General features: G+C 40.4%; 2 protein-coding genes across 2 annotated transcripts in view; both read left to right on the plus strand.

The window, feature by feature from the left end:
* The window catches only part of cops8 (COP9 signalosome subunit 8), a 29261-nt gene extending 5068 nt beyond the window's left edge, over positions 1-24193 (plus strand). Inside the window, exons 5-7 of the mRNA XM_034186584.1 lie at positions 20683-20790; positions 22052-22114; positions 23533-24193. Coding sequence (XP_034042475.1) covers positions 20683-20790; positions 22052-22114; positions 23533-23612 — 251 coding nt within the window. The 3' untranslated portion in view covers positions 23613-24193. The remainder of the gene's footprint in view (positions 1-20682; positions 20791-22051; positions 22115-23532) is intronic.
* On the plus strand, positions 10420-12050 carry trim63b (tripartite motif containing 63b). The gene has a single exon (XM_034186583.1). The coding sequence runs from the start codon at positions 10677-10679 to the stop codon at positions 11709-11711; it is 1035 nt and encodes a 344-aa protein (XP_034042474.1). The 5' UTR covers positions 10420-10676; the 3' UTR covers positions 11712-12050.
* Positions 24194-26614: the final 2421 nt, after the last annotated feature.

The raw sequence follows: 26614 nt of genomic DNA on the forward strand, positions 1-26614 counted from the left end.
TGTGTGATTTCCTGGTCTCTCTGTGCTTCATTATAACCCCCTCAAGAGGATGTTATGAAAGGAACTTTTGAATTTGAGGTTTAGATACGCTAAGTAATGAGGTGCCTGCTCTAATGGCATTATCAGTATAGTGTGAGATACTGCAGTTGCAGACATTTGCATTACTTATGTAGTAATTATCCCCCACTGGCTGAAGGCCCAAAGGAAGATTATGTTGTGGTGTTTCTGTCCATAAGTCTGTCCGTCCCTCCCTCCCTCCCCTCACATTTTTCTGAGGAATTTTGTGAAACTTGGTGCAGGTCCTTGTTATAGGTTGGTAATACATATACTATCGACATACATATACATCGACTCCTCCCACGTTTTGGGAGGCATTTTTGGAAATGGTACAAGTCCTTGTTGGTAATGTTCATATTGTAACATTGTACAAGATTGACACATTTTGGCAGAGTTATGGCCCTTGACTGATAAACCCAGACACTGCAAGAGTTGGTGTTTGCATTCTGAAATCAGCTATCACATACAAATGGACTGCATTTATATAGCGCTTTTCCATCTGCATCAGATGCTCAAAGCGCTTTACAATTATGCCTCACATTCACCCTGATGTCAGGGTGCTGCCATACAAGGCGCTCACTACACACCGGGAGCAATAGGGGATTAAAGGCCTTGCCCAAGGGCCCTTAGTGATTTTCCAGTCAGGCGGTGATTAGGGCAGTCACAGTTATTACAATATTCGCCAATTGTGATTATTTTTCATATTTGTGATTATTTTTCATATTCTCGATTTTGGTAAATTATTTATTTTATCCACAAAGCATAAAACGACTCAGAATCTGACGTCATTGTGCTGCAGCCTTCCTTACTCTGTTTCGCTCTCGTCTTAAGGCAGGACAATAACATGGAGGGTGATGAGCGATCTGTCCTGCCGTTTGGATAAGACGGCCGATTAAAACAGTGGCCGTTTTCTTCAAAGCCGTCTAAAATGCGGAGTTTACCGAAGGAGGTGTGTGTGTGTGTGTGTGTGTGTGTGCGTGCGTGCGTGGTCAACAGGCGCGAGGGAGGGTTGAGGGAGGGAAATTCCTGAATGGAGGCACGACATGTTACAGTCTCCTGAGAACCATCAGTGCACACAGTGAGCACGGAGCAGAGAGAGGATTTTAACCTGAGTGAACATGTTAAACAAAACCAAAATGTGGAGCTGCCTTTACTTCTCTCTAAACTTTCTCTCCCGGTGTGATTCTGCCGTTACCATCCTGTTCACACCATGTGCGCGTCGTATACTGAATTTATGAGATCATGAGATTAAATAAACGGTCAAATATCTTTAAAAATATATTTACAAAATGTGAAAAAATGTGTAAAAAATATGAACTGAGCAAAAAAAAAAAACCTGACGTGGAGAAGCTGTGGTGATGTTCAGACACACAGATCACAAAAAGCAGGTGAGAACTCTGAACTTTAACAGCTGTTATTTTCCAAAGGTATTTATTTGTTCAGTCTTGAGCTTAATGTAGTGTTTAAGCACAAAACGTGACTGATGAGGAGAAACAATTTCAGAAATGCAACAGAAACAACCACAAATCAGAAAAAGTTGGGACTGTATGTAAAATGAAGATAAAAATAAATATGTTGCACTATTCCCAGTTTCTCCACTCACAGAAGCCAAACATTCTTCCAGAGTTGTGTAGCCTTGTACTACGATAGTAGAATATAAAGCAGCGAAAAAAAGAAAAAAAAAATAGACAATATATTCGTCAATCGCAATTATATGTCTCCAGAAATTCCTAATCGTGACAGCCCTAACAGGGATTTCTGAACTCAACCCCAGTACCTTAACCACTAGACCATCACCTTAGCATACCTTGAAATGTTGTCAGAATGTAGCAAGCACTTGTACCAAAGCAGCATTTGCCAGCGGGGGTTATTGTGCTGTTTTACTTTTTTCTGGTAGTCTTATTCTCCAGAGAGACCTGTTTCAGTCAGACATACAATTAAAATACACCACAAAAATTTGATGTACAGTGGACAAGCCAGTGACTTATAGGACTTATAGTGTATGCACACACACACACACACACACACACCCAAAAGTCATTGAATTCTGTTCAAACTAATAAGAAAATGACTACAAAAAACATAAAACCTTTTGGCAGTAACTCAAACTGTTTTTAGATGTTTGTGGTTTTCACAGCTTTTGAAATGTAATTAAAAACACTTGCTATAAAAAAAATAAAAGTAAGCTACTTGGACTTATTTACGATGCATTTAGAATTTTAATCAGCAGGGGGCACTATTTGACCACAGTTGTCACATGGCCCTGTTGAAGGTAAAAAATAGTTGTTAGAAAATAGAGCCTGAATTGGAATTAATTTGATTTGGTCATATAGTGTTTTTGACTTTGTTGTTTCTTTCCTTCATGTATCATTTCAGGATAAGGATCCTGAAATACTCACTTGATTTGTAACTATTGCCAATGTGGTCACAGTGACCAGAGTCTACATATCGTAATGTTCTCTTGTGAAAGAGTTTAAGAATAGCTTGTCTTTCATGTTTACAATTCTTCCTGCCGATCTGATATTTACACTGCTGTGGCGTGCATCCAGTTTGTCACAAGGTACTTCGGTACCTTGGTTAAGACTTGCTTGTACTTCTCCTGAGCACAGACCTCTTGCCCTTTTCCAATTTCTAAGAAAAAAAAAAATCTAGTTACAACATAGGGAATGTTTCACAAGTAAATAACAGTTTGATAGGTAGCCTTGTCTTCATGTGGAAAAATTACAAACAGGTAACTGTAAATGCTTTGGGGAGAAAACACGATACAGGAATCACCTTGTCCTTCTGGACATGAGTGTTATAATAACAAGTCTTCCTAAACCAGTTTGTAGCTTTACTGAACTGTCACAGAGTGGTTGCACCCCATGTGAAGATGTGCATGAAAGAAAATAATTCAAGGGGAAGTGATTAATTGTAATTAGTAGTCAGTAACCCCCATTCATGTGCTGCGCAATGTCAAGCATGCTGTTTCACAAAGCACCACTCAGATCACATGAAGAAAGAAGTTTTTTTTTGTTGTTTTGTTTTGTGGGTTTTTTTTTTTTTAACTTTTTTTAGGCGCATTAGCATTAGCAGTACAGATGTCTGGTGTGGTACATAAGCTATTGAGGAGTGTTATCATCATGCATGATGAGAGTATTTTCTGAAATAACGAGTAAACATGCTCAGTCCTGATGGAGAGGTGGATGTTAAGGTCGAATTTTTTTATTTTTTGTTTGTGTTTTTTTTTTTTTTCTCTCAAATGGTGTCTGACGAATTTATGTATGACTTTTTTTTTAACTAGTCCAAATCTGTGGAGTAGATGTCAGCTTCTGGTGCCTGACGCCTATTGAAAGCTGTGACTGCACTCATGCAGACAGCAGTGGGAGTGTTTGTTAGTTGTCATCAGGTGACTGGCAGTGATATCAAGATGTAGTAATGAGTGAGGCGCTTGTTGATAAAGCCAAATGGTGTACACGCTCAGTTGAATTTTAGAGGGCTATTGCACTCAGAGACTGGCTATTGTCATGCACAGCTCCACATTTTAGAGGGTGAAAAATGATTGTTTATGTGGGTGTATATTTGCAGGTATTTTTGGAACCCGGGGCATAAAGTTAAGGGCTTGTTGTATGGGAACATGTACACTCACTTATTGTTTCCTGTAACAGAGTATGTCATGTTTTTGTATGTCACAGAAACTTGTACCCCAGAGATGACATACCAATGATGCAGGGCAGCTGTTTATGGAATGTCACTAGTTAAGGTATAGTTAAGATCAGGCATCGACATTAAGCTTTTTAGTGTCCATAGGACAAGTAACCCTGGCAGTTTCCTTGTCCTGTAGGAAAACCTGGTTGTCTGGACAACCCGTGAGTGAGATTCAAATTACATATTTATCACACATACTTTGCTCTGACTTGTCACTTAATAAAAACCTGTCATACTTCTTTTGTTTGTAAGTACTTTAACTTTAATATTCCAACATAAGAATTGCAGCTGAAATAGAAAAATCATTACATTTAAACTTTTTGTGGGAGAGATTCAGATTAAATATTTATCACTACTTTGCTGTGACATATCACTTCATGAAAAAGTTAATACTGTCACTCTCCTGTGTGGGTGGTAACATTTTGAAGATGTGGCAACAGAAACAGTTCATCTGTGGTAATACAGGGAGGCACTTATTGTCTTAATCCAAAAAAAAAAAAATGTCACTAAAAGACACAAAACATAAATAATGCATGGCCTGTGGTCTTATAGTTTTTCAAAATGTGGTGATGGACATGTAGTGATCCTGACATTTACTCTGTCTTCTATTTCTGGAACTGGAACCAACATATTTCATGATTGTGACATAGCTTTGTTTATTTTTTGTTAATATATATCCATTCCTGCATTTGAGGCCTGCTGCATTTTCCAAGAAAAAAAAAGGTTGGGACAGGGCAGTTTATTGTTAGTGGAAGAATTAGTTAATAATATTTACAGCCAATTTTCTTGGGAAATTTCAGAGGATGAATATATGAACATTTCCAACTCACTGAATATTTCTTAGACTTTATTTACATCAGTCATTCAGAAATACAAACAGTGTAGTACTTTATGGTAAATCTGTGTCAGGTAGGCAGTTCTCAACCAAAATGTCCATGCTGGAAGAAGACAAGTGAGGGAAGCCACCAAGACAACTTTGGAAGAATGTTTGCTTCTGTGGGTGTGAGTGGAGAAACTGGGAATATAACATTTTTATTTTTAATCTTCATTTTATATACAGTCCCTACTTTTTTTTATTTGTGGTTGTTTCTGTTCCATTTCTGAAATTAAAGAACTGCTATAAGGAAAAGTGTTAACATTTGATTGTTTTTTTTTAAAACTTTTTAGTAGAGCAAACACAAAAACTAAAGTCTTATAAAGAAGGAAAAAATACACAAACGTGCTGGAAAAACTGAACAATGCAGACTGATTTGACTCATGATTTTTGAAAATAATAAGCAGTAACTTACTTTGAAATAAATGAAACTCAGACCTGCAGCCTAATAATTTTGAAAATGTTGTCTTTTTTCTCCTCCTCAGTCACGTTTTGTGCTTGAACATTAAACAACTACATTAAGTCATCTAAAATAAATATCTGTGGAAAATAACGGCCTGTTAAAGTTCAGAGTTCTCAGCTGCTTTATGTGATTTCTCCTTCTGAACATCACTGCAGAGTTTCTACACATCAGTTTTTTTTAATTACGCGTGTGATTTTTTTTTTATTCTGTTCATTCATATATTCTCATTTTAAGGAATTTTGACCAATTTATTTCATCTCATAATTTCAGTATAACTGTCACCGACACGCGCACACGGTGTGAACAGGACGTACCGTCAGAACAGTCCAGACAGAAATAGCCACAGTTTAGTTTGTGTTGTTTTTCACTCTGTGCTCAACTCGCTCCTCCCCCCGACCCCGACCCCTCCCCCCTCGCAGCCAGCCGACTCACTCGCACGCGCGCGCGCATACACACTCACACACATAGACAGCTGCAGTGATCAGACCCAGTCTTAATTTTAGACGGCTTTAAGCAAAGCCGCCCGCTTTTTTTTCGGTGTCTTTTTTGAAAATTGACCGCTCAAATGACAGCAGGACAGCTCGCTGCCCAAAACCTTGTTTCTCGCTCCCATCTGCTCCCATGAAGTTTTAAACCCGTACTGTCCCAATCACGTGATAAATAGCAAAGTTGACTCCCATCCCGTGGGATTCCCGAAAAAATGTCAGCTTCTACTACGAACACACATGCCATACAGTGGTCTCGCGCACACATTGATATCTAGGGCTGGGTATCTTTTAGATGTTGCCAATACGATACGTACCTCGATACACAGGCTACAATACGTATCTACACTCAACAAAAATATAAACGCAACACTTTTGGTTTTGCTCCCATTTCATATGAGATGAACTCAAAGATCTAAAACTTTTTCCACATACACAATATCACCATTTCCCTCAAATATTGTTCACAAACCAGTCTAAATCTGTGATAGTGAGCACTTCTCCTTTGCTGAGATAATCCATCCCACCTCACAGGTGTGCCATATCAAGATGCTGATTAGACACCATGATTGGTGCACAGGTGTGCCTTAGACTGCCCACAATAAAAGGCCACTCTGAAAGGTGCAGTTTTATCACACAGCACAATGCCACAGATGTTGCAAGATTTGAGGGAGCGTGCAATTGGCATGCTGACAGCAGGAATGTCAACCAGAGCTGTTGCCCGTGTACTGAATGTTCATTTCTCTACCATAAGCCGTCTCCAAAGGCGTTTCAGAGAATTTGGCAGTACATCCAACCAGCCTCACAACCGCAGACCACATGTAACCACACCAGCCCAGGACCTCCACATCCAGCATGTTCACCTCCAAGATCGTCTGAGACCAGCCACTCGGACAGCTGCTGAAACATTCGGTTTGCATAACCAAAGAATTTCTGCACAAACTGTCAGAAACCGTCTCAGGGAAGGTCATCTGCATGCTCGTCGTCCTCATCGGGGTCTCGACCTGACTCCAGTTCGTCGTCGTAACCAACTTGAGTGGGCAAATGCTCACATTCGCTAGCGTTTGGCACGTTGGAGAGGTGTTCTCTTCACGGATGAATCCCGGTTCACACTGTTCAGGGCAGATGGCAGACAGCGTGTGTGGCGTCGTGTGAGTGAGCGGTTTTCTGATGTCAATGTTGTGGATCGAGTGGCCCATGGTGGCGGTGGGGTTATGGTATGGGCAGGCGTCTGTTATGGACGAAGAACACAGGTGCATTTTATTGATGGCATTTTGAATGCACAGAGATACCGTGACGAGATCCTGAGGCCCATTGTTGTGCCATACATCCAAGAACATCACCTCATGTTGCAGCAGGATAATGCACGGCCCCATGTTGCAAGGATCTGTACACAATTCTTGGAAGCTGAAAATGTCCCAGTTCTTGCATGGCCGGAATACTCACCGAACATGTCACCCACTGAGCATGTTTGGGATGCTCTGGACCGGCGTATACGACAGCGTGTACCAGTTCCTGCCAATATCCAGCAACTTCGCACAGCCATTGAAGAGGAGTGGACCAACATTCCACAGGCCACAATTGACAACCTGATCAACTCTATGCGAAGGAGATGTGTTGCACTGCATGAGGCAAATGGTGGTCACACCAGATACTGACTGGTATCCCCCCCAATAAAACAAAACTGCACCTTTCAGAGTGGCCTTTTATTGTGGGCAGTCTAAGGCACACCTGTGCACTAATCATGGTGTCTAATTAGCATCTTGGTATGGCACACCTGTGAGGTGGGATGGATTATCTCAGCAAAGGACAAGTGCTCACTATCACAGATTTAGACTGGTTTGTGAACAATATTTGAGGGAAATGGTGATATTGTGTATGTGGAAAAGGTTTTAGATCTTTGAGTTCATCTCATACAAAATGGGAGCAAAACCAAAGTGTTGCGTTTATATTTTTGTTGAGTGTAGATACAGGGTCATTTCAATACGATACGATTCGATACGATGCATTTCAAATAGATACAATTCGATTCAATAGAAAATCATTTTAAAAACACCTTTGGTCCTTTACCTAATGCTAAAATCCATTTGCACCAAAAAATAGGCCAATAATAGTACATTCACCTTCCATTTATTGAAGATTGTTTTACATAACAAAGTGCATTTTGCTTAGTGCATGTTAACACAAAAAATACATACACTTTTTTGTTAGTGCTTTTTCATTAATATTTAGCTTATACAGTTGAGGTAAACATGTTCAAAGGCACATATGAAGTTTCTGTTTCATATGGTAATTGTGAATGATTCTCTGTGATATTACTTCAATTTAGCCTTAAAATAGTAGCTTTTTAACTTCACAAACTTCACCAAAAAGTAACACTTATTTTGATCACCAACAAACCAATGCTTACAGACTGAACCTGTTATGGGCTGGTTTCTGCCCTTACACCAGAAAAAGCAGGTGGAGAACATTGCATTGAATAGAACAAAACAATTAGAATTGAAACTCAATTGTTTAAAGTGACCACATTTTCACAAAATGCATTTTTAAAGATGTTTGTTTAGAAACAGAATTTGGTCAACATGGTCTGCATTAAGTGCACTTCTCTGAGCAGTGACAATGTCTCCTGCTGTATAGAACACACGCTCTGAGGAGACACTAGTCCCTGGAATGCACAGGTACATTTTAGCAAGCAGTGACAGGAGTGGATATTCATTCTGATGTGCTCTCCACCAAACTAGTGGATTTCCCTTTGAAAGAGACAAGGCTGGTGCCTCCTTGTACCTTGCAACTTCTTCTTCTGCACGGTCCTGTGTGCTTCTGTGTCTCGCTGCAGTACCTGCACTGTAGGTTTGACCGAGAAAATCAGCTAGACTGCACATTTCCCTTGTTCGTTTGGGTGGAGGACCAGCACAGTCTCCCTTCACTTCATCTGCATCATCTTCTTCCTCCTGCATCACCTCAGCCATGGTCTCCAGATCAGCCTCTTCCTAAAACATATATGAGTAAAATTACATTAAAGTTAATTAGTTGATAAAAATTAAGTTATAACAAAACATTTATTCTCCTACATATAAAAATATTTTCATTCAATGCTCACTAGTTCTGAAAATTTTAAATTTATAATAAAATATTTGTAATATTATTTGTACATCTGAATTAACATACCTCAAATGAATCATGAATTCTCCCAGCTTCTGCAACGACTCTCTTGTAGCTTTCATCTCTCTCATCATCAGGAAGGAATGGTAGAGCCTTGAACCGTGGATCTAGTGCTGAACATAAGTACATGGTCTCCTTCTGCTGATACTTGTCTTTTGCTTAGATCTTCAGAAATTGCGGCTTTGATTTCTTTCACCAATGGAGAATCAGATGGACTCTCTTGTAAATCATGAATGAGCTGAGCATGAAGTGGTGCCACAACTGAAAGTGTTTGAGTATTTTCTTTGGACATCACAAGTGTAGCTACCTTCATAGGCTTCATGGCCTCCACTATGTCCTCCGCGGCTGTCCATGTTCTTTGGAGGAGGCGTAGCTAGCTTGTCTGGATGGTGTCGTTGCAGGTGAACACGGAGATTGGTCGTGCTTCCAGAGTATTTCACAGCAGTTTCGTAATGTCTGCAAACAGCACTGGTTTTGTCTATTTCGTGCGCTCCTCCTTTGGCTTTAAATCCAAAATGAGCCCATACTTCTGCTTTTAAAGACGTGGGTGGATGGAAGATTTTCTCAGCCATGTTACTGCTTTCAGTTCTGGCTCTACTTGGCGTCCTGTTTCTGTCAAGCGCCAAAGGCGGTGGTGCCGCAGTACTACCCTCTAGCGTCTAGGGGGAATATCGATTTTGCAAATTAATGAATCGGTACTGTATCTATTTGAAAAATATCTATGTATCTATATATCGTTTTTTTAGCACACCCCTATTGATATCATGTTTTCCGATTGCTCGCTGTGTGGAGAGTGGCGGGAAAAACCGAAGACGCTTTCTCACGAGGTGCGAGACAAGACATGATGTAAATAAAAAAACAAAAAGGCGGCGGTCAGGTATTTTGGTTCCGAGTGATGAAAATAATTTGAACGTTTTAAACCAAAAAAAAGTCACTTGTCCGGTTGGACAACGATTAGAGCATATTGCTTGTCTGATCACATTTTACACTTGTCCCGGACAATCGGACAAGCGTTAATGTCGATGCCTGAAGATGTTTTTACTACTCAGTCATTTATTTCTTTGAATGTATTTAATATCAGGTCCATTAATGATACACAGACATGGTACGTCACGCACTGTAGCATTCCAATTTTAACAGAACCAGCTTGGAGCTATGCCATGAGATAATAATCCCATTAATCCATTTGATTGCTTTGGGTGAAGAGACTCCATCTCAGATGTGCTGCTGTGATCCGAAATGATGTTTTTTTTTAGGGCCGTACTGTTTGGTCTGCGACACCGGAGTACTCAGAGTGGAACCCACACAAACATGGGGGGCACATGCAAACTCTACACAGAAAGGCCACAGGTTGGAATCAGTCCCGTGACCTTCTCCCTGTGAGGCAACAGTGCTAACCACTAAGCCGATGTGCTGCCTATATATATATATATATATATTAAAATTTATGTGCAGATTAGCTTTTAAAAAAATCTGAACACAATAATACTTAAATGATATGACAGTTTTAAGGTGGTAAACACAACAGAGTCACAGGATGTTGACTTTGACTTGTTTACCGTAATAAGCTTGCTGTTCCAGGTGGAGCAATGCTGTAGTCACATGGGGCATGTTTGTCTGTGAAAATTCTGTTGCTGTGAGGTAACATGTGACACACACCACCAAGTGTGGCGTAGGTGAGTGGGGGTTTTTCTGTGAAAGGATCCCAGGCCAGCAAGCAGTTGGGAATGTGTGCTCTGGTTGGTCTAGGTGTCGAGTGTCACCAGCTGTTTGGGGCTGGTATAAAGGGCAGGGAGGGCTGCGAGCTGTTGGCCAGCATTTCACAAGTAGCGACATATGCTAAGGAGGAGTTCTCAGTCTACTGACCTTCTTTAGTGCATAGCTGAAACGTAGCGGAGAGTGAATCTTAGTTTACTGACAACATTTCTGGTCTGGAAGCTTTTCCATTATGGATGTCCAGAGGACAGGATCAATGGTTCGGCCATCCAGCCCCATGGATAGTCTCGAGAAGCAGTTGAGCTGTCCCATCTGTCTGGACATGTTCACCAAACCTGTGGTCATCCTGCCCTGCCAGCACAACTTGTGCCGTAGTTGTGCCAGTGACCTGTATGATTCACGTAACCCATACCGCTTTTCTGGTGGTGTTTTTCGCTGTCCTACCTGTCGGTTTGAGGTTGTACTTGACCGGCACGGGGTGCACGGCCTCCAGCGCAACTTGCTGGTAGAAAATATCATCGACATCTACAAGCAGCAACAAGAATGCAGTCTCAGTGGAGGCACCGAAACCAACCTGAAGGCTAAAGACTGCAAAGAACCGATGTGCCAAGAACACGAGGATGAAAGAATCAACATCTATTGTGTGACGTGCCAGGTTCCCACCTGCTCCATGTGCAAAGTTTTTGGCCAGCACAAAGACTGTGAAGTGGCACCTCTAGCAGGCATATACCAGGCACAGAAAGGCGACCTGAGTAACGCTATTGATGCACTAGTGGCCAGTAATGGACGTCTGCAGGCACTGCTCAACCAAATGGAAGATGTCACCCGTGCAATACAGGAGAATTCTCAGCGTACTAAACAAAGGCTAGCCGAACGCTTTGACCTGCTGTATGCTGTGCTGGAAGACCGCAAGACTGTGCTGCTGGATGAGATTGGTAAAGAGCAGGATGAAAAGGTGGCAGCTCTGCAGGCACTGGCTCAGTGTTATGGTGAACGACTGCAAGCAAGTTCTGAGCTGACGGATACAGCAGTGAGAGCGCTGGAGCAGAGCAGTGCTGCTGAGTTTCTGTTAGCTTCCAAGGGCCTTATCGCACAGACTAAGGATGCAGCTAAATGCTCACTGAACGAAGAGAGGCCGGAACCAGGCTTTGAGAACATGGACCACTTCACGTTGTCAACAGAGCATATTGAAACAGTTCTTGCTAAAATGGACTTTGGCGTGGTGGATGATGATGACTTTGAGGATGCAGAGGAGGAAGAAGAGTAATGGAAGATAAAGTGACTGCTACTTTTTATGCTACCAATGTTTCTTGTAGGGATATTGAAAGAAACCATTGTGAGCTTCCTTTCATCAGTGCAATACTTAAATGTAATGTTACAGTCATACCTTTTCAGTGTGTGTGTGTTTTATACTTTTGTACTTCTGAGAGTTAAATGCTGGTTTAGAAATGTCCTTGACAATGTTTCCTTCACATGTAGTTTATGGAAACTTATGTTGCTTTTATTTTCTCACTTTGTCTGAGACTGTTGAACTAATAGTGTGACTTGAATTTGTGATCATATGCTGTAACAACAGTGAAACCTAGAATAAAGCTGCATGAAATTATGTGCTTGCCTCATTACCACCCCAAAAACATAACTAAGCTGAGCATTGAAGTAGTGAATAGAGAGAGACAGACAACCATAAACCACCTCATCTTTTGGAGTTCTGTCATATTTATTTCCAGTCTACAGCTACCCTTACTGGTTAGTCGGCTGTATGTAAAAATAATACCTCTGCTATGCCCTGTCTCTTGCCTTTGCTGGTGAAAACTGGGGGCTATTTTTAAAATGTGAGAGGTTGAGAAATGATAGGCTATTCCAAGGCCACTATCACTGAAATGCAGGTCATGCCCTGTTTCTTGTCCATAAAACCTTGTCCTCCACTCATGGGGCATCTTACTCAGCTGAGCTCTGAGGTGTTAGTATGACTTTCCACAAGGGCCCAATCCACTTGTCACAAGGTTATCTTTGAGTAGCCTTCCAGCTGTCAGAACGCTGTGGTAAAAATACACGTGCCCGGGGACTCGCTTTCAAAAAGTCTCTTGAGATGACCTAATTGTCCAGTTTAGGAACAATTGCCCATTCGTTTCTTTTACATGTGCAATCATAAAGGTGTATGAAATGTTTTCTGAAAGTAGGAAATGTTTGTTGCTATGCTTTTGTGATACATGTGTAATTACAGCAGTGAATATTTGTGGCAAGCGGTAGATTTCAGTGGCGTCAGATGAGGCTTTCCTGGAAGTACAGAAAGTTGCACTTGCTTGACTGGCCACTTGAGACTGGCTCTATAACAGAGCACATTCCCATAGGAGTCCATTTTAAAATATCCAACTTTTGATCAGAAATAACCACATTTATAGATGGTTTCCATCTCCTTGATAACTGTATGGGGATGGATTTTTTTTTTTTTCCGAACTTCTTAGTTTAAGATGTTTAAAGACATAAAGTTCTGTAAAATTTGGGGGCGTGATCACTTGAGTGACAGTGGCTGAATGTCTCTGTCTCTCGGAACGGCTAACTCAAGTTTTGCTGCTAGTTCTTGTGGAGACTAAATCTGTATATTTTTGAGTATTTTATTACAAACTCCTGGAATAATATGACTTGTGTGGTGAAACATCCTAATTGATCTTCTAAGACATACCTGGTGTAATATTTGTGCTGAGTGAAATTCTCCTCGGATTTAATGTTGTATGTTGCACTTTGAGCAGCAGTCGGTAGCTTCATCCGTTAGGTACATTTCATGCACCATTACTTAGAAAATAAGCAACTCATAACTTTTAATGTCCACACATAGCAAATCATTAGGAGAACTACCAGGCAGCTCCCAAAAATATAATTTGATAAACACCCAAATAGGGATGGGACCGAGCCGATCCTGGATCGGTATCGGGTTCTGATACAACCTAATTCATGTATCGGAAAATACCGATCCAACCCGCAACATTTGCTGATACTGGAAAAGAGCCACTGTGAATCCTCTCAACTGCTGTTGTTCGCTCTCTGCTTGTTTACTGCCGAGCAGGAGGAAGGGAGCGGGGTGTTTTCTTGTGCCGGGCTGTTTGAGAGAGCTCTCTCTCGCAGTGTTCTAGTTGCAAGTAGCGGCAAATTTCTGCCCAGCTCTCACGTTCCAGTTGTTTGTTCTTCGAGCATGGATTTTTCAAAAAAATGTGCTCAAAAGTTTGCCGCTTCACTGTCCCGAGGCTGTAAAACACTATGAAAAGCCAGCTCAGTGTGCATCCAAGGAGGACAGCGAACAGAGGTTCTGTCTGCTGAAAGAGACAGAAAAATCTCCATTAAAATCCTGTGCATGAGCGTCACTGATAATACTTATTTTTACAGTTGAAAAACATTGTTTCCAAAAAGTTCGAAGTTTGTGCAGCATAAAAACAGCGAGAGAGAAAAGGAGAGAGACGAAGGGAGAGAGAAAGCAAGCGAGAGACAGAGATTAGAAAGAGACAGAGTACTTGATTTTTAACTTTTACTCTGTAACGCTTGCTTTGACAATGTAAACATGTCTCCCATATCAATAAAGCTCCATTGAGAAGGAGCGACAGAGTGTTGTTTTCTTTTTAAGTCTATAAAAATAAGGCTACAAAAGTCTGTAAAAAATAAAAGTACTTAATTCTTTCACCAAAACATCAAATCTAGGCTTTCATCTTAGATATACCTTCTGGCAAATTGTAACTCAACTTTCAGGTCTCCTTTTTAAGAAAATCCTCAAATCTATAATAATAATATTAAAGCAAACAGAGGTCTGGTATTGGATCGGAAAAGTATAGGTATTGGCAGATATCAAAATTCAGGTATCGGAATCGGATCGGAAGTGAAAAATTGTGGATCAGTGCATCCCTACACCCAAGCTGAGGTTAGCCTACTAGCTTAACTGGTTTCGACTCAGAGAGAGGGGCGTGTTCAGGCTTCTTTCTCCACACACGGAGCCACCCATGCTCCACCCTTTTATGCATTGTGTTCACCGTGCTGCTGTCAACATGGTGACGCACGGGCTACATATCGGCTGTTCCGGCGCTCTGTAGCAAACTTATGGATGACCTCACACAGGCTTTGTCCAGTATATGTGCAGTCTATGATTTGCCATGATGCTGTTGACAGATGTGTTTTTTGATTGCAGAGGTTTGGTTATATCAACAAGTTGAATTTAAAAAAACATGGGTGTAATAACAGGTACTGGAATTGATATGCATTATCACAGATGGAAAAAAAATCCTTTCAGCAAAGTTTGAGTTACTAGTTGTGTTTAAGTTTTCAGACCTCTCACCCTCTTTTGGACAGTGAAATAACAGGAAGAACAGGAAGCCTCTTGGACTAGATCATGACAAATTTGCTGCCTTCCTTTCACAGCTGTCTCTTCTCATCCTACTTGTTATTGTTACTGCTGCTAACTACTGGAGTGACTGGGGGCCGTCTGTTGGTACACACAATCCGTTGCTAGGCTATGAAACACGAAAGGCCACAACCCTGATATGAACTGCCAGAAAAAGGGATATCCTTCGTATATATGCATTTATGTTTGATTCGCATGCTGTTGGGAGGGTTTTTTATTTATTCATATATTTATTTGGAGGCATCACAAATGGCACTATGTCATGAATGGCTTGCGTTAGGCCAGCTGGAACACCGGCAGCACTGATTTTTCTTTTTCTTTTTTTTTGGCAGGGGGTTCTGTATAGTAAACTCTGCACATAAGAATGATTTCTGTAACAAACATGCCTACCACCTGTGTCGGGGGTTTTTGCATTAACATTATCCATCGATTTTAATTTAATCCACTAGATGGCAGATGCAGCCTGTGAGCTGTTGTCAGCACCTGTCATCTTGCTTAGCATTATTCTGCATCATCAGACATTAGATTAAATAGAAATCTATGATGCGCTGACTTAAACTTGGGTTAAAATGATCTGAAAATGCTGTTTTGCGACATGCTGGCAAAGGAGTATCAGCTGGTAAAATAAATAAAAGTAAATTGTGGAGTAAGCTTTCATAAGTGTGTATTGTATGTAATATTAATGATGTGGGGGAAATGAGTAAAATTTCTGAATAAAGGTTAGAAAATGATTTAATTTTTTGTTTGGATCTGTATTCTGTGAAGTAGTGACATCAGTTTTACTGCCTGAATGCTTTGTCGTGATAAATATCTCGCCATTCATTTACCGATTCAATTAGAAGTCTCAATTTATCCCTTTTTAATTAGCCTCAGGTTTTTTTTCTTCATCAGGGTTTCCATCCTGAGATATTTCTGTGTAGGCTCTCAGTTGTCCAGGTGGTTTCCATAGTAGAGAAGCTTGAATCTTCGACTGGACTGGGTTGCTTGACGCGAGGACGTTTCGCTTCAAATCGCAGAAGCTTCCTCAGCTAAAATTCTTGGGTTAGGATTAGGGTTAGGGTTATATTTTCTTCTCTACAAGAGTCAAGACAGAAGTCAGACTACCAGAGCAAGAATTTTAGCTGAGGAAGCTTCTGCGATTTGAAGCGAAACGTCGTTGCGTCAAGCAACCCAGTCCAGTCGAAGATTCAAGCTTCTCTACTATCCTGAGATATTCTGTAAGAGCAAATTCATGCTTTTTCTCTGTTTGGTGGGTCACATAACAGTCATTTTGACATTGTATATTCTACTAATACGTATAAGAATATACATGAATGAGATTAATTTCTCTGTGGTATACTGAATATTTCAGTGAAGTGTTTTTAAATTTCTTTCAACTTGGTCCAGAAATGATTGAATAATCTTACTTTGACCCTGACTGGTGTGGTTTTCATTTTATTTATTTTATTTAAAATTTGTGTAAAATTTGCTGCTCCGTAAAAGCAGTGCTGCAGGTGGGTTAAGAGCAGTGTTTAATTTTAATATCTTTAATATGATGCGAGTGTGCGAGGCTCTGACTTTCACCCCTGATTATTTCCCATCTTTAATTTAACTTCATAATGAAATTAAGGACCAGACTAGTATCTGGTGTCGTGGCAGACATAATGTGTTTGACAAACTGATGGTATTTTCTGTCCTGCTTCACAGCAGTGAAGCAGGACAGAAAATACCATCATACCATGGTGTCTGCCACGACACCAGATACTAGTCTGGTCCTTAATTTCATTTCTGGAGTGGCACTAACAAATTCATGGCAGTGTTATATGCATTTTGACCCACCTACTGGATGGCAGTGTGAATAGCGCCTGCCCAAATATCACACGGTCGCTATTTGTTGCGCTAAAATCACGCAGAATTTTCAGTTTTGCAAATGCTTTTTTTTTTTTTTGTTTAAACAAATGAAAAAAATGACATGCAAATACACATTTATTTGTAAAAACCAATACACATTACAGTAACTTCTGTGTTGGTTTTTAAAAATAATAAACCAACCAACCACTGATGAGCGGAGGCTCATTTTCCCATAATGCCTTTTGGCTCTGCGTGTATTAATGTTCAAACCTTGAGAATTAGCGCATTTTATAATTAAAATGTTATATTTTCACTTTGTAAAAATGACTGTTGACATTAATGTAGATAACATGGCTGTGAAAACTGCGGATCCGAGGAATTCTGCGAATTTCATCATGGAGAGGTGGGGGGGTGTTAGTGTTGTACTCTGTAATTGTGATCGTCACTGAGGTTTTTAAAATGCTTATCGCAAAGCGTTTCCTGTTTTTTACGACATCGTGCAAGTGCGGACACTGATCTGTGTGTTACAGATACAATTCTGTGTCCTCGGATCTGCGGAACTTGGCAGAGGAAAAATGCCATTCAAAGCGTAGCTGTTGCGACAGTTGTCGTAAAGCCGGACGTTAGGCAGAGAGAAGATGGTGAGAAAGACGGTTTGACAAAGTCTGACAAGGACAAGAATCCGTGTAATTGTCGCTGACTTCATCAACACACCTGAAAGATAAAGAGGAAAAAGTGAACTGTGGCATCAAAAAAAAAAACGGTACGAATTTTTCTCTCCCTGGAAAATAAACATTGTGCTGTTCAAACAGGATTTTAGACATTATGTGACTTTATTATTACTTTACACTTTACTTCATTGGAAACAAGACATTGTGGCTTTGAATGGATTTACATGAATTTACACAAGAATGTAAATGAGTTTTTATTAATGTAGACTTTTTCATGGGAAAAAAAGACACTGGGGATTATAGGAATTTACACAACAGTATGTGACTTTTTTACTACAAGGTATGTTGTTATTTTTCACAGATTTTTAAAATATTCTACAAGCTTTAGCTGTGATTTTTGCAATACTTTAACATTTTTTTCAGTCTTCATGAATTTCATGTAGTTTAATTGTTCTGAGTTGATGCATAATTTGGTTTACAATTAAAAGGAAAATCATTCCAGGTCCTACTTCCATGTCACATTCTATTATTTCAACATTATCATTGATAGTTCAAATGAAAGGTTGAATATAGGATCATTTAAATGTGCACTTCTTTTGAGATTTTTTTTTTTCTTCCAGGAGATGCTGAAAATATATCATTACATACAAAATTAATTTGGTTTCTGGGGCTCCAGGGGTCCTAGACCCCGGCTCGAACCCTGCAAATTTTCCTCGGATTTCACAATTTTCATTTCACAGCCCTGAGATAAACTATCCGGATTAATTTGGTTTATAAATCACAACCATAAGTCAAACCTGCTTTGCTTTTCTTGACTTCTGCCTCACATCTGGGGCACTGCATGTTGTATGTAAATGACTCTTCCTCACAGCAGTGGGCAGGGCGCACAAAGACAGAAGCTCTGACTTGTTGGGTTTGTGATGGTGCTTAAACTCAAAACTGGCCTGTCAGTAGCTGATGGTTTACCGGAGTCAGTATTGATAATTAGGGGTTAGCTGTAGCGTCCGCTAATTTTTTTTTATTTTTTTTTTTTAGCGGTTTATTGGTTTAGCGTTATAAAAATTATCAATTAGCAGATTAGCGGTTATTAAAACTGCCTACAAACAAAACTTACCTTTGTCAAAATGGTCTGAGAAGAGATTTGAAACAAACTTTTGTGGTCCCACTGATCTCATCGGATCACATCTCACATTTTTAAATGCCTGGCTACTCTGGTTGTCACTTTAAGGCTCGCAACAGAAACTCCTGCCACCTGATCTCCTTCGGAATGTTTTTGGAGAAAGCATGGTGGGTTTTACACCAAAACCACATTGGAGCTTAGGGAATACTGAGATACCTTGGAAAAATGTTTAATTTCTATTTTATTTCAATTAAATTACAAATAAAACGTGTCTTTATTTCAAGTTAAAATTCTTAGTGATTAGCACTGTTGCCTCACAGCAAGAAGGTTGTGGGGTTGCTTCCCACCTGGGACCTTTTTGTGTGGAGTTTGCATGCTCTCCCCGTGTTTGCATTGGTTCTCTCCGGGTGCTCCGGCTTCCTCCTACATCCAAAGATATGCAAGCTAAGTGAACTGGAAACTTTAAATTGACTTTAGGTGTTTATTCGCTGTGTGGGTGTGGATGTGTTTGTTTGTGTATAGGTGAGACTGCAATAGACTGGCGTTCTGTCCAGGATGTACCCCACCTCACCCCCTATGACTGGTGGGATAGGCTCCAGCTGCCAGGTATGGCGGTTTGAACCAATTTTCAACTGAGCTTAGCTAAAGTTCTAATTGGTACATTTATTAGTTATACCTCCTACCACTATTGGACATGTTGATTTTTGTTTTTACCTTACAAAGTTAGCATACCTTTGACCAGTCTTGTGAGAGCTTTGCACAGTCCTTCTTTGCAAGAATTTGGAGAATTGTAAATGGCAGTTTTTACGCTCAACTTATTCATAAATTTAAAGTCTCGCCATTGACTGATTTATACTGTCCAGCATTTTGATTGATTGATTGGTCCTTGTATTATTATCTTTTACTTTAAAATTGACTTACAATTTATTTTGAGTTGTTGCACATGTCAAAAATGCCTCGTGAAGAGGAAAATCCAATATATATGTCACACTGTCTGTATTATCAGCTGTTTTTAATTTGGGATATTTGTTAATTCTTGGAGTGTACTTTTTATTATTGTTATTTATTCTTTCATTATTGGAGTTCATTTTGTTTGTTTTTATTCCTGGTAAAGTCCTATATAATTACTATTAATAACAAGCATGAGTTTTCAGGGTATAAATCGCACTGGAGTATAACCCACAGGGCCTCCCAAACTACAGCAACTTGTACTCCGAAAAATGTGATGATTTATTTTCTTTTTAGAAATGGACTTGTCTGCATTTTCACAACCAAATTATTGTGTGAAGTTAAAGGGCACTGACCTTGACTGACTTGGATTGAAGTGTCAGTTAACAAACAAATGCCCATCCCTCTGCAGTACCACCTGAACTGAAGCATCTAGTCTTTCAGGGCAGTTCTCTTGTAAGCTTCATGGACAACAACGTCAAGTTGTTTGTGCTGTTGTGGGTTTTGTTGGGTTGAGGGAGACTAGGAGTTCAGCATCAAAGTGATTGTAAACTCAAACACAGAATTGCCATAAGCAAACTTGGAAAATGGGATGAACAGAAAAATACCATGTAATATTCTTTGCAAATGTCGAGATTCGCTTGATGGTTTTCCAAAACGCATTAACCTGTGACTGTCAATGTTCACTGCAGAGTACTTTTCTTTTCCTCCCCGTCTCCGGGCTATGGTGCCAGCTGGTTTCAAAAACTCCTGTCACTCTGGATAATTTATTTATATCACTGCTCAGCTAATTAGTTGCTCACTGCTGCTCTGCACCGGATGCTGTTGTGTCACGGCTTCATGCTGAGTGTCATCGGTGCAGTTAGTGTTTTAGAAGGTGCAGATCTCCATGCAGCTCCTTCAGTTTTTGTGCTGTCATTTGTTTTGTCCTTTTGTGTTAACAGAAGTTCAGCTTTGTGTAATGTATACATAAAAGAATGACTCCATTTGTGTCTGCCTGACAGATACAACAGAACTAGAATAGAATGTAATGGGTGTGTGCATAGGAATCAACATCCCACAGCTGAAACGCCACATGCATTTGTCTTGGTTTTTCCGATTATCAACAGTGTTTAGAAAAAGCAAAACATGACGTTGCTTTGCATGACAAGAAGTCACTGTGTTGGATATGATTTGTGCTTTTGTTTTCAAAGCAGAATTAATGTCGTGTGTTGGCCCATGAATGAACCTGAACACTAGAATACTGTGTCTGAATCTAATTTTTTTTTTTTTAATATATACACAGAAAGCACGCGACAAAGGGCCTATAGTCTGGTGGCACAGGCATATACGTCCATCACAGCAGAAGATTTTGCTGCTTTTGTGGGCTACTCTGTGGAGGAGGCAGTAAAAGGTAAGATTGACAGCCGTGTTTTTTTTTTAACTACTTAGAGAGGACCGGTGGGACTTGTGTACTGAAAATTCACGATTCCTTACATTTTCATTACAATGGAAAGAAGAAGCACATTAGATTGCCTTTTTTCTTTTAAATAAATGAGAGGGGGTTGGAGAGGCAGAAACTTCATAGTGGGGCTCAGTTACTTTCAGCATGCTTTTAAAACAGTCGTGTCACACTTAAAACATTGATCGGATGACACCACCAGTTGGCAAAATGGGTGTGTGTTCCCACACGCTACTTCAGTGTGTGGCAGAGAAACAGAATGTAAACAGTAACGGCTAAATGTCACGGTGAGCTGGGTTTGTTCTGCACTGACCTTTTTGTTGTACCACGGTCAGTCACTTGGGGAAATGTTCCACATAAAAAGCTGAAACTGGAGTTTTCCCAACAGCAGAGTGAACTCCATGCTGTGTTTTGACTCATATAAAATCCAGTCTTTTGTCCAGTCACTAACCGGAGTTGTCTAGGCTAATTCTTCTTCTACTTCTTAAAAAAAAAAAAAAAAAGTGTAAATAAGAAAGAAAAGAACACTGTTCTTTGTTCTTAAGAAATCACATTTTAACTGTTAAGTTTACACTCTTGAATAAAAAAAGGGAATATAATTTCTTTGTTATATTTGGCTTATTTGATTCCTGTGAAGAAACTGAACATCAAGAAAAAACAGTAAGTTTATCTTTTGCAAATGTACTGTAAAACTTTTCAAGTGTTTAATTACATGGCACATTTACCTCACATTCAGTGGCTTAAAGAAGCAGTTTTGTCACATCTTGCACGTTTTACATCATTAATTAGCTTATAGCTTCTGATTGCTACAACAGTTTCTTATAAATAATTATGCCAATTAAATACATTTTACTACTTGTGGTAAATGTGTGTTCTCTCTCTTATTGAGGCATTTTTTATTTTTTATCTTTTTTAGAGAGGTGTGGCTTATATTCTGGGAAAACACAGTAAATGTTTTCAGACAGATTACCATAAATACTTTTCCACCTGTACACTGTAGTCAGGCATTTTTAGGAAAAGACACAGCACTGGGTCTTTTGAACACTAGCAAAGCATGTAGTCTCCATTGGCTTCTGACGAATACAAATTCCCCACAGTTATTATTTTAAGAGTAGCAGGAATGTAGCATTTCTATTTGTGCACTTGTTTTGTTCCAGTGTATTGTTGTTGATACATCTCATTGTTCTTCTCCACCCTGTGCATTTGTTTGAAGGTGTAGTGAGCCAGGGCTGGCAGGCAGACCCCTCGACTAGGATGGTGATGCCCAAAAAGCCCGGTAGGTGGCAGTATTTCTGTTTTTAAACTACGAGTATAATGTCCTGCTTTAGCACTGCCCTCAAACTGTTTGATTTCTTTGCCTGACACATGCTGTATTACATACGTCTGTGAGTTACACTCCTATTCCACAGGGCACCATTCTATTACAGTCCGTCACGATAAAAAAAAAAAAAAGTTAAAATATGGGATGAAACGCCTTCCTCTGGCATGCCTCCACTCAGGCTGGCTTATAAAGTGCATACCTGGCAACCCGGATGGAAACTAAAGTAAAGCTGCACCCGGCTGTGTTCTTAGCCAGAACTGCAACAAACATTGCTTTTGCTTCTAATTTTTACCTCGACGGAGCACAATCAAGCTGTGCTCACTAGGACTACCCTGTTTAAAGATGATTGAAGTCGTTAAGACTGCGAACACCTGGAAGTGACCATGTAATGATGTCGATTTGTTGAATCGTGATGAAATTTTTGAACAGCTTGAAAATTTTACCCCAATTTCAAAACTGGTGCAGATGATGGCCATAACTACTCCGTATACCAAGTTTGTTCAAGATTGAGAAAAGGTGGATCAAGGACTTACTGCGATGCTTCAAATCGAGCCCCAATTTCCTATTTGGGATGAAATAGGAAGGAACGGCACTCTGTGGAATAGGGGTATTAGGAACCACTTCAGTCTAAACCCACACTTACAAAGTGTTATCGTAGCTGTAGTGCCATCTTGTGGTCATTGCCTTGAACTCCTGAGCCTTTGTGTGTCACTCTAACCATGTGTAATTTGTTGCTGATGAAAGGCTGATGATGACACACACTTTCCTCACGTTCCTCTTTAGACTTCCATTCGTCTTGTTTGACAATCCTGTTGATTTATGAAAACATGCGAGCTGGGGAATGTGGTCAGCTCTCACAAACTACTTCCCCTGTCTCTAATCATTGGTTTGCAATGTTGAATGAAGCATTTGCTGTGCACATGTCCAGCACTCACCCACCAATAATCCACTCACACCCCCATGTTCCCCACCCCCCACCCCTGACTGGCTTAATTTTGCTCTGTGGTTTTTGCTTGAGTGGATCTTCCACATGCTGAAACAATAAATCTTATATGGATGAACATGAAGGTGTGTAATTTGCTTGCGTTGGCACCCCTTAATGAGCCGTCAGTGTCACCGTCTTGGGGCCGCTCTGTAGGTTGCCTTGGTAAATTGGTTGGGGACAGAAGTGATTTTGTTGCGACTGTGCGGTTACACTGACACTTGAGCCGTGCTAAGCCTCTTTGTGAGTTGAAGCATGTGTGCTGCAGCCACCGAGTTAAAATGTGGGAGATGTAAGAAGGCTGAAATCACTTGGCGCAATGAGGAAATCCCTCTGACTCAACCTCTCCTCCTCCGTCTTCCTTCTCTTCCCCCTGTCTCCCTTTGAACAGATCCTCCCCCTGTCTCATTGGTTCCAAATGAGCAGCAGTTGGCCAGACTCACTGACTACGTGGCTTTCCTCGAGAACTGATAACCCACCAAAACCACTGCCACCATTTTCTGCCTCCATGGTACAAGCTTGGATAGTCTCCTCCTTCCTTGACTTTGCTCAAAACCTCACTTCCTGATTAAGATGTACCACACACAGACCCATCACCACGTGTTTTTCCACTGAACAGCTTGACTTCTCAGTCTTGCTTTGTTGAAAGTCCTTGTTCCTTGAGTTTGATTTTAGAGGAGCTCTTATAGGAAACAGTATTGTCAGTGTGTTTTTATTTGGAGTGTACAGGTATTTTTCTTAAATGTAGCTCATATCTCTTAAACCTAACGTCCTCCTTCCCCACAAAACGGAGTGTGACCTCCTCGTGTTAGCACTTACACGTTACTCTGAAACCGATTTCACCACAGAACAGAAGACCTGGTGTACATGCATCATAATACAGACTTGTTGGTTATACATAAGCCTCATACAGACATCACACAGATTATTGGTCATGCAGCTTGTAAGTCAACTGAGAAATATGATTGATACCTGAGTCAATCTTCAGTTGTGATACAATGTATTAGAAATTGATTGATTGGCAAATAAATATATTGATGTATTTCTAATTCCGAATTAATTTCTTGCTTGTTTTTTCCCTGTTAATCATGGTTGGTGTCAAGTGAGATATCCACATGAAAATGGTATTGAAGCTTCTAGAGTCATGAAGAGAGATAATAAATGGGAAAAAGAATATTAAAATCACTCTGGAGCTCCATGTTCAGACCCGAGTAGCTTTTCTCGTTTGTATCTCTCAAAAAATATAAATAAATCTATCAGCTCTGCGCTGCTTATTTAATACAAAGTCCAGCTGCTAATGATTAGCAGTAATTACTGCATTTTTTTTTGTTCTGCTTTGTCACACATGCAGTCTGTCATGTGATATTTCAAAGCAGCCTCCAGACAAAATGACACAAATGTTTGAATGGCTAGCAGCAACACCTTTCCTTTTTGAACTCAGTGTATCAGCAGCAGTTTTGTTAAACGTAGTTCACTTAAATAGGCGGTTCAGTCAACCAGACATAGTGGTGGCTGACTAGGAAAAGAAGGCCGTAGTTGTGATCGATGGGGCAACCTCAGCCGACAGCAACATCAGAAAGAAGGAGCACGAGAAAATCAAGAAGTACAAAGTCCTGAAGGAACAACTGGAGCAGATGTGGTAGATCAAGTCCAAAGTGGTCCCAATGGTAATAGGACCTGTAGCCCCCAAACTGGAAGCGTGGCGCCTGCTGATTCCAGAATAGTGTGTGTGTGTGTGTTTATGTTTAACCCCTTATCACTCATTTTGGCTTGTCTGTATCTCACAAATAAAAAGTGAAATTTCCCATCGACGGGCTCTACAGGTTTACAAGGGCTTAATAAATTTGAGCTGCCATAGGACAGCTGGCAGCTTGATTTCTTGGTGTCTTCATGCTATATACAACCATTAAAATATAAGAACTCGAAACCTGTTATTTGTAAGGAATAACATGGTAGAAATCCATGGAGATGTGTACTTTTTTGTAAAATCATGATTTATGCAACACCTTGCAATGCCCCCAGAACACATCCACATAACCAGGCAGTCACACTCTTCTTGATATATCTTATGATTTTTTTTTTTTTTTTTTCTGTGCTCTGCAACAACATTGGATGCCACCAGGGACCACAGCCCCTAAAGACCCAAGGCATTCTGCTCGATCACTCTCGATCTGTCCACCTCTTTTCAGCTTGAGCACAGTCTGCAATGGCCGATCACTTCTCTCTGTATCTCCAAATAGGGGAAATCCACTTGATATGTTAGAATAATTTTTTTTTTCTCTGAGTGTCATTGCAGTTGGATATATAGCTGCACACTGATGTATCCGCTGAGCAGCATGGCACGTTGCTAGAACGTGCTCATCTACCAGTCTCGTTTCAGCCTGCAGAAGGCACTTCTCAGAACTTTCACATACAAATAGACACTACCATCCTTCAGTTGTGGACTCTTGGGCAGGCACTCATTGACGTGCATATTCATCACTGCCCAGTTTCATATTTGGGAAATCCCTGGCATGAACAAATAAACATATTTACATTATAGAAGGGGAAAATATGAGTGGTGTGCTCCAGTTCAGTGGCTGCTCGCTGACAGTAATCATCCGCCATTTCCGTCATAAGTGCCGTGACGAGGCTGTCCCTTTTCAAAGGCTGCTTGTGAAGCAGCTGATGTGTGCAGCCTTCTTTCCCCACAATAAAGGACACAACAGTTCCTTTAATGGGCCGAGCAACCCAAAGACTGGTTGGCTGTATTTTTTTTTTTTCCCCCTCAAGACAAAATAATGCTTTTAGACTCTGTATGTACAAAGAAGTCAGTAATATTTATACGTAAAGCATAAATAAGTACTGAAAAATGGTTCCTGTCAAAAGTTGCAAGGCGACAGCTTCATAGTTTGTTCTGGCCTCTGCTGTGTCTGAGGGGCTGAAGCCTGAATAATTTTGTGGAACAGATTTGAGAAGGGTGCAGACCCTGAATTGGGACATAGCTAGTGTGTGTGGCAGACTAGGGGGTGTGGCATCACAATGGCCTCTCCACATTGTAATGTTGGTCAGCTATCAGCTGTGAAAGAAGATTCATCCAACTACCCAACCCTAATTGATACCCCACTCAGAACTTGATAGAAATGTGTGTGTGTGTGTGGGGGGGGGATTTGCATGTCAACACTACAAAATAAACTGCCTGTATCCTGTTTGCAGAAAGACTCAACAAACTTTATTTACATTTGGCTATGCAGTCCAGCTTGACTTTACTGCTACAGAAGAGGCTGACATCTGAGGTGACTTGGTGTGATATCGGGCTTGTGAGGGGTGTTCCACTGTACAGTGGTGGCACAAAAACCCTGAACTAGGGTTGCAACGGTCAACATGTTTTCACATCCTATCCTGATACCTGAATTTGCATATCTGCTGATTTTTGGATATCTGTTGATTTTATATGAAGATATTTTGGATCCCGAATTATCCAGCTTCATGAT

The sequence above is a fragment of the Thalassophryne amazonica genome, chromosome 14 (genome assembly GCF_902500255.1).
Source record: "Thalassophryne amazonica chromosome 14, fThaAma1.1, whole genome shotgun sequence".
Taxonomy (NCBI): domain Eukaryota; kingdom Metazoa; phylum Chordata; class Actinopteri; order Batrachoidiformes; family Batrachoididae; genus Thalassophryne; species Thalassophryne amazonica.